This window comes from Polistes canadensis, unplaced genomic scaffold (genome assembly GCF_001313835.1).
Source record: "Polistes canadensis isolate GaletaPanama2010 unplaced genomic scaffold, ASM131383v1 scaffold_357, whole genome shotgun sequence".
In the NCBI taxonomy this organism is placed as follows: Eukaryota; Metazoa; Arthropoda; class Insecta; order Hymenoptera; family Vespidae; genus Polistes; species Polistes canadensis.
Window position 1 is genome coordinate 80,972 of NW_014569904.1, and position 8,569 is coordinate 89,540.

Consider the following 8,569-nt stretch of genomic DNA (forward strand, 5'->3'; position numbering starts at 1 on the left):
CATTTGCACATATTGCAAAATGACTCCGCGATAATTCGACTCGAGAGAACTAATCGTTTGCTTTATTATTACTTTACAAACCCTGGCGCAGTTAGTTGGAATCGTAAAATAAATAAGTTCAATTAGTTGACAAAAATACCATCGCATTTTTGGATCGTTCCGATAGAAAGCCTGGGATTTCTCTCGAGTGACCACGGGGTGGTATAGAAGTTCTCTCTCTCTCTCTTCATTGACCTCATTTTGCCTCCCTCCCCATTTATTTATCTTTTCTTCTTTTTCGCTCTCTCATTCGTTCCTCTTCTGACGCATACTCGTGCACATGCATACACAGCACTCACTCTCTCTCTCTCTCTCTCTCTCTCTATCTCTCTTCAAATGTAACTCTCCTCTATCGTTTTCTATCTACTTCTTTGCTAAAATCTACCTGCGTTTTATCTATACATTTGTGAGTAGGTATTTCAAAGTATGCGCCTTAAATAACGCATTTTAATCACGTTAGTTCTCGCTATATAATATATAATATATTTATTCGCGCCAATTTCCGGGCTAAGAGATGGATTTCCCGAAAACTTGGCGAACGCAAGGATTTTTTTGTTCTCTTATGTATATCTCGTGTTATATGTTTGTATATGTTATATGCGCGCCTCTGCGTATTTGCATGTACGTGTCGATCATTATTTTTTTTCTTTCTTTTCTTTTTTCTTCAAGTTTTCTTAATCTCTCATTCTTTAGGAGACGATAACAACAAAGTTAATCGTATAATATAATCGTATAATAGATAATCAATAATATAATAATAATAGTAATTATATATTGCTCGATCCCACTTTTGCATTTATTCTTATTGACTCTCTTCCACATCCGCGTTATTTTCGCTTTAGTTTACTAATAACGATTTTCTAGAATTTTCGAGATAGTTTTCGCAGCGTTATTTCTTTTTTTTCTTCATATTTTTTCGAAATATCCGTTTACATACGTGTCGACAATTGTGACAGTGGACAGTAGTGGACTAATCGTAAGTGAAAAAATAGGAAAAATCAAGTTTGCCCCTATGATTTACTTTATATTACCAAATAAATGTCTGTGTCGTTTTCTGGCTTGGGCCACTATCGTAATTGCCGGCACATATACGCGCGTGCGTTTTATCTTTACATAATGCACACACGCGTCTGCAATACACACATTACTCACGCACACGTATAAATATATTTTTATAACCATATACAGGGTGTATATGTACACACACGTAACAACATTTGTGCCTTCGTCGTCATCCTCCTTCGCTTTTTTTCGCTTTTTTTCGCTTTTTTTCTCTTTGTGTTTTATTCAATTATAAGGGAAAACATTTTGTCTTCCTTTATCCAGAGGCCTCTAACGATCCTCGAGTCCGTTTCTCTTTACATACACGAGTAACACATTTAAACGACTTATTATCGGTACAACACTTTCGTCCAGCGAAGCGTTCCAAAATTACGAGCCGCCGTCTTACTTGTGCAGCTAATTATGACACAGTGGCTTAAGTTACAAAATTATACTCATTTATTTCATTATATAATATTTCATAATTATAATTTTGTAACTTTATAGTCTACTGTCATAATTACCGGCACGTTTATCAGCTGACATATTCGAGAGTGGTATCAAGCAAAAGTGCAAGGAAAAGTTTCCTAAATATGTATATAGCTCTTTCTCTCTCTCTCTCTCTCTCTCTCCCTATATTGTTCACATTCGATTTCCCTATCTTTTTCTCTATATTAGCACGTTGATTACCCCACGCGAGTTTAACATGTTTTTACAATTATAATCGTGGTGGTCAACGCTTTAATAAGTTTGTGCCCTTTGCTCTGTAGGATTAACAACTTGGTTTTGTTCGTATGTTTTTTTTTTTAAATATTTTATGTCCTCTCTTCCTCCTTTTCCATTCCTTTGGTTAATCAGCTAACTATTGGAGTTATATCTTACTGTGACCTCGAAGAACGCGTGGGCGCGTCAACTTTGGGAGGAGGTGGAGAACACCTAACTTCTATGATTTACGTATCTCGCGTGTGTGTGTGTTTGCGTGCGTGTATGTGTAGGTATATAAAGTATGTTTTAGGTAATAGAGTAGGTGTGCGTCCTTTGACGCGTCTCTTCGGATCGCGTGTGTGCAACGCCATTTTATTTCCAGACGAGATCGAAATCGAGAAAAACAGAAGAAGATTATTATTTATCTAGAAATTTGTCCAAGGTCGCAAATTTCCGACCATAAGGACGTATTTTTGTTCCTCGACCTTCTAGATATTTATTTTTCTTTTCTTCTCCTTTTCACCATTTTCTTGAGTTTCTTTCTTCGCGTTGGAAATTCTTTGTTTTCGAGTCCTCCACTCGTAGGACCACTTTTCCCCGACTCTTTCCTTTTCTATCCGCGGCTTCTCCCCCTTATTCTCACCCTTTGCCTCGTCGTATATGCGCGCGTATATATGTGTGTTGTATTTATGTGGCTTTTCGTATATACGAGGTATATACACACAAAGTGCGAGAGAAAAATATGATTATGCGATGAAAATCGTCATGCACGTACGCAGATATATAGAAAGAACGAGTCATCCTATAATACTAAATCTTTTCAATATTTTACGCGTCAAATGTATTTCATTAATAATTTATTCTCCGCATTCTCTTCTCCGTATAACTTTCGAGTCGCATACAATATTTTATATCGATTATTAACTCTAGTTTGAAATGTTTAAGCAAATATCTTGACAAATTATTCATATGTATTGAAAGGTTGTTCTTTCGCAATTAAGGATCATAAAATTGGCCTATAAAGGAATAAGAAACAAGGATATCTATATTTGTACCTATAGAAAAGGCCAATATTTCATCTTTTCTCTCTCATTAACCAGATCGTGTCGTAATTACGTTTGTTTTCTATATCCTCTTCGTATAGATTTCGCACGTGTGCATGTCGGTGTCATTCTCGAAACACGAAGAACTTGAGTTTCTCGTTAACGCGAGTTCGTCCATTTCTTTTCTTTCATATGTGGTGTTCTCTTTTTATAAATTGTTGCTTCTCGTGTTCACAATTGTGTGTTTTATTTATATATCATTTTATTTGATAATTATTGATTTTTCATATACAAGAGAGTTGTCGCACTCGATAATAGCGCCGATAATTCAAAATCGTGCTTCTAATATTATTATAATAATAATAAGAGAATAATAGTAACAATGATAATAATAATAATGATGATTACAAGGAAAATCTCGGACTATACGGTCTCGATCTATGATAATTATTCATTATAATTGCTTTATTTATTTGTTCGAAGATTTTTTTTTGTTACTTTTTTATTTTTATATTTTTTACTTTTTTCTTTCTTTTTAATTAGCTTTGTACTCGTTAGCGGATCGTCGAGATAAGAAATTTGACTCTCGTATAATAATAGTTATTATTCTCTGGCTTATTTCTAACGCGCGTCGTGTGAGTCGACTTTTGAAAATTTACAATTTCTTCTTCTCGGCGTAATTGCTAATAATCGCGGATTCATTACTTTCCGCTGATCTCTAATTAAGCGCCGTATTATTCTTCAAGGATTTCTTAAAATATGAGCTCGTTTGAAATCTTTTTTTACGAGGGATGACGAATTCGTCGCGAACAAGATTCCTTCTCTCTCTCTCTCTCTCTCTCTCTCTCTTTTTTTTCATTTTTTATTCCATTTTGGTATGCGACGTAGGTAGGGTGAACGTAAGACGTGTACGTGGCGTGTGTTATCTGTGTGTGCGCGAGTTGCGTATGTACATCGTGTAAATTGACACGATTATCGAAAAAGAAAATGAGAAAAAAAAGAAAAACAAGAGAACGCGAGTAAAGAGAATAAATAAATAAATATGTATTTCTGTTTTTTAATGGACGGGGATTAAACTATCGATGTTAAAAAACCGTTTAACGAATCAGCGTATGAAATTCACGGTTGGACACCATAAGAGAGCATTGCTAAATACGTATCTTGACTTAGGAAGGAAGGAAGGAAGGAAGGTTTCCTTAAGTACGGAAAATTGCAGTTAAATCGATTACCAAGCGATATGTCTTCTCACGCGTTTTATTATTAGTATCGATGAAAAACAAAATGATTCATCGAACGATACGACTGGATTTTATTTTCCTCTGTTTTCTTTCTTTTTTTTTTTTTTTTTTTTTTTTTTTTTTTTTTTTTTTTTTTTTTTCTTTTTTTTTCTTTTTTTTTCTTTTTTTTTCCTTTTTTTGAGATAAACTACAATCGTATAAATCGAGTTTAAAAAATATCAAATAAAAGAAATGGGAGTAAATGTTTGTCGATGAACAATTATCGCAGACAATATTGCTTCTCATTTTAATTCCGTTTATCCTTTCGGCATGTGGTATCTCACAGCGGATAATAATATTAATAGTAATACTGTAAGGAAAATAAGGAAAAAAGAGAGAGAGAAAAAAGTTTAGTGTAAATTGTGAGTAATAGTTGTGATGGGTGTTGTATTGTTGTAGTAGTAAATAGTAGGTGATGACACGGTGGCCGAAACGGGGGTGCAGAGAGAGATGGTCGTGATTGGTGTCTTTACTTGAGCAATTGATGGGCTCGCTCGTTGGCCACCTGTATCCTTGCCTGGTTCGAGTCGCCCTGCGTGTCAAAAATATTCCCATCTTTTACAAACGGACGCACCAACATCGTCCATTAGAATGCGCGTCCATCTTCTTTACTCCAAGGATCCGCCAAACGAATCCTCTCGAAACCGTGCGATTTTTTCTTTCTCTCTTTACATTTTTTTACATTATTTTCTCATTTTATTTGTTCACATATTGTTAATATAATAATTAATTGAAAAATACACTTTTTATAAAGTACACTTCTTCTTCTTCTTCTTTTTTTTTCTTGTTGTTGCGAATTCATGGCGCCAAACTATTATTCTTTTATATGTACATCTACAAGAGAGATCTCGCGAAGAATAAAATTAAAAAAAGACTTTTAACCAGTAAATATATTTTTTCCTGTTGAATTTTGTACAGGTATCGCGCATTGGATCGAAAAACAAAAAAAAAAAAAAGAAATTCGTTGCAAAGGAATAAAATTGAATAAAAAATAGAAGGAGAAGAAGAGTAATATTATTATATAGGAGATAAAATGTCGACACATTTATTGGACGAGGTATGTCCGACCAATAACGAAAGAATACAAAAACGGGGAGAGAAAATGTCGCATTGCTCGGCGGATGTTTCTTTCTCCAGGTTCCATTCTCATTCGTTTGCACCGATATTCTTATTTTCTCTTGTTTTACATATTTTATGTTCTTTTTTATATTCGGGGGTAGCTAGAGGTTTCGAGGAGACGGATATATATGCAGGGTGGCTCAAAAGTTACTAGACCATTATATATGGAGGCCGCCGAAGTGACGTCTAAGTGAAACAGGTTTGTTTTGAGAAATGAACAAATTCTTTCACAAAGTTGTTAACAAGTTTCGGATAATCTCTAAAATATGCTTCGGTAAACGTTTCTCCCCTTGAATTTGTATCGATCGAGCAAAACCCTCTCTGGGCCTTGTATAGATTTGACGGTAAGACATATATATTTTATTCCATTTCTATATATATATATATATATGCGATATGCGTGTTTTCATTTATTTCTAACAGGTTGAAATATATTGAAATATACCCGGGTTGTTGAGTAGCACACGCTGAAAGTTTTGTTTTTTACTTGAGCAAGTCGTGCGCCCGTTGATTCGCCGACGCTATCCTCGTTTCGTTCGATTCGCCCTGCGGATTAGCAATTTTCATTACAGAAAGGCGTGTGGCTTTTTTTTTTATGGATGCGTCGTGTGTCATGCGCACTTGAATAAAAATGTACATTTGGGAATCGTACACAGGGTGCTTGGATATTTCAATGTCGTTGAATAAGTAAGCGATGAAAATTAAAACAACTACGTACAGTGTTAGGATTTATTTAGGATTAGTATGCAAAGCGTTTCTAAAGTTTCATGAAATTTCATCCTATCTTGATTAATAATATTCTTATATATAATGATCAAATATCTTATTGTATTATCAAGTGCGCGTAAGCAGTCGAAATTTGATCAAAAATCAGATCATTTGTGCGATGCTAGTGCTCAAGCGTATGCCGATAATTCTTCTTTGTTTTTTTTATTCTTTCGCTAGAGAATGCTTTAAAAGTTGAAAAAGTCGGTGAGGATGGAATATTTGTGCGCTAAGTTGGGGGCTAAACTCTGAACACATAACAGTTTGAAATGCATCATATAAATTGACTTTTCTTTGATCTTATATCCGTTCGTTTGCTTCTTCAAATAATTTCATAGATAAAAGGGAAAGAAATAATATTGATCAATCTATTATTTAGAAAAAAAGAAGTTACGCACAAACACCAAACGCATGTTTTTTCAAATGAATGACTTGTTTTGTCGTTAATGGAATTTGAAATCGAACAGGGCGATCGAGCGAATATCTTCCAAACTTTCTTTTTCTTTTTGCCCTAACATAAGAAGAGTGGTATTTCATTTGGACAAAAGAAAAAAGAAAAGGCTTCGGATTATAATATGTAAGATAAGGTTGTGGTGCCGTACATGTAAGACATTTTACGACATAGCAGAATAAAGAATAATTATTTGAGAAAGTGATGAGATAAGCGACGAAGAACGTGTGCATCCTTTCGGTTAACGCGTGCATCGTGGTGAGAGATAGAAAAAATCGCACTCAAAGAAAAATACATTTTTTGCTCGCGTATATACCAAAAGTAGCGCGCAAATGGAAAAGTAATGATATGAAAATAAAATGTAGTGGAATAAAAGGAAGCGATGTTCGTCTTACCTTCCGGTTGATCCTGTCGATTTGTCGATTTTGATTCTCGAGCTCGCTGCCCATATCGATTGCCATGTTTCTGAGATTGCCGATCATCGTCGACACCTGACCCATGTTGTCTTCCATTTCGTTTTCCCGCGCGTCGTTGGTGATCTTAGCGATGTACCCGCCCTGAGGGCCTAATCCATTGCGTTCGTCCATCACGCGTTGCGGCTGATTATTAACGACCTTACCGTCGTCGTTACCCTTCCACGTTCCCTCGTCTTCCTTGAAACTTGCACTCCTATTGTAGGTAATAATAATCAACAGGAGATAACGAATCTAACGATAATGTTTTATTGCTTTTCGCCTAAATCCTAATAAATAGTAATAAACGTAATGCAACAGTCGTACTTGTTACACGGAAGAACACAGAGTCCGCAGCATTTTTCCATCCCAGTAAGATTCTTCTCGGCTTCTCGCATGTCCGCATTGATTTGATCCATCCCCTCTTCGATTCGATCCAATTGCTCTGTTTCGTCGTACAAAATAGATACCGTTATAGCCTTTGCAAAGCTCATAATGTCACAGGCACACACCACCGATTTTGAAAAAGGAGGGATTAACTTAGTCGCTCCTTTTTCAAACGAGAAAGAACTTTTCCTTCCCTCCGGAAATATAAAGCGCGTCTTATGGAATTTGTAGAAACGAGGCAGCAGTATTCATCGTCAAATAATAATTAGGAACCAACTAGGAAAGTAATTCAAACAACCTCGACGAGAGAAAAAAAAAGCCTCCTTTCTTATTCCAACCAGACGATTTTGTTTTTTTATTTCACGAGAACGGTCAATCGCAACATTTTTCCTCATTTTTTTTTCGGTTCCTTTAATCCAACCCATGGCGAGTATTTAATGAATAAACTGACAGCAGCTGCTTGACACTATACACACGTGACCGTTATCGATTAATAAAAAAAACTCTTCTTGTATGTTTGCAACGAAAGCGCTACGATACTTTGACATATGTGATTTTGTATTCCTTGCCTGTTCAGCAAAAGTCTTATACGCTACTAAATAAATACATACATATATACTAATATATATATATATATATATATATATATATGTTTCCTACGGTTCGAGTAATTGATTTTGTAATGTATATATCATATAAACATATGTGCTGCTAATGATGATAGTAGCCCAAGTAAATGATTTTTGTTTACTTAGTCCACTGTGTCATAACTATCGGCACATATAGTGGGAGATATGTCAAATGGATTTGAGGCATTGGAATTGAGAGTTTGGTCAGAGTTTGTACACGCAGAATTTCACGGATTGTGTACGACTGGAAAAATCGACGAACTTTTAATAGATACCAGTTTTCTGTCGCGCAAAATAGTGTAACTTTTTCACGAGTTTGTTATTCCGTTCGTCCGATTTGGAATGAAATCGTAAAGGATCGCGCGACTCAATCGTAATATTTCGAATTTGTCGAAATAAGAGTTGGAGAACAATTGGGAGTCCAATTGGAGAACAACTAAATGAAAGCACAAAAATTGGGAAAAGGCAGGAGGGATAATGGGTGTAACAAGGTAATATAGAAAAAACAAATAAAAAATAACGTAAGTAAGATTTCAGTGAAAGGATGGATTTTCGATCGTAGGAAACAAGAGAAAGAGAGCAGAGGAAGGAAGAGAGAACAAAAATAGAAAAAGAAAGAGAGAGAAAGAGATAGAAAGAGAGAGAAAGAGAGAGAGAGAGA

At 35.4% G+C, this 8,569-nt stretch overlaps 1 protein-coding gene across 8 annotated transcripts in view; it reads right to left on the bottom strand.

Moving 5' to 3' along the window:
• Positions 1–211: 211 nt before the first annotated feature.
• Positions 212–8,569, bottom strand: part of LOC106791955 (synaptosomal-associated protein 25) — a 25,093-nt gene continuing 16,735 nt past the window's right edge. For 3 of the 8 annotated variants that reach the window (XM_014758007.1, XM_014758008.1, XM_014758002.1), the window contains exons 5-7: positions 7,220–7,337; positions 6,836–7,109; positions 1,280–5,770 (exon numbers count right to left, since the gene is read on the bottom strand). In XM_014758007.1, coding sequence (XP_014613493.1) covers positions 5,708–5,770; positions 6,836–7,109; positions 7,220–7,337 — 455 coding nt within the window. In that variant the 3' untranslated portion in view covers positions 1,280–5,707. Of the gene's footprint in view, positions 5,771–6,835; positions 7,110–7,219; positions 7,338–8,569 lie in introns of all 8 variants that reach the window. The other 5 variants (XM_014758010.1, XM_014758009.1, XM_014758005.1 and 2 more) reach the window with 3 other exon arrangements.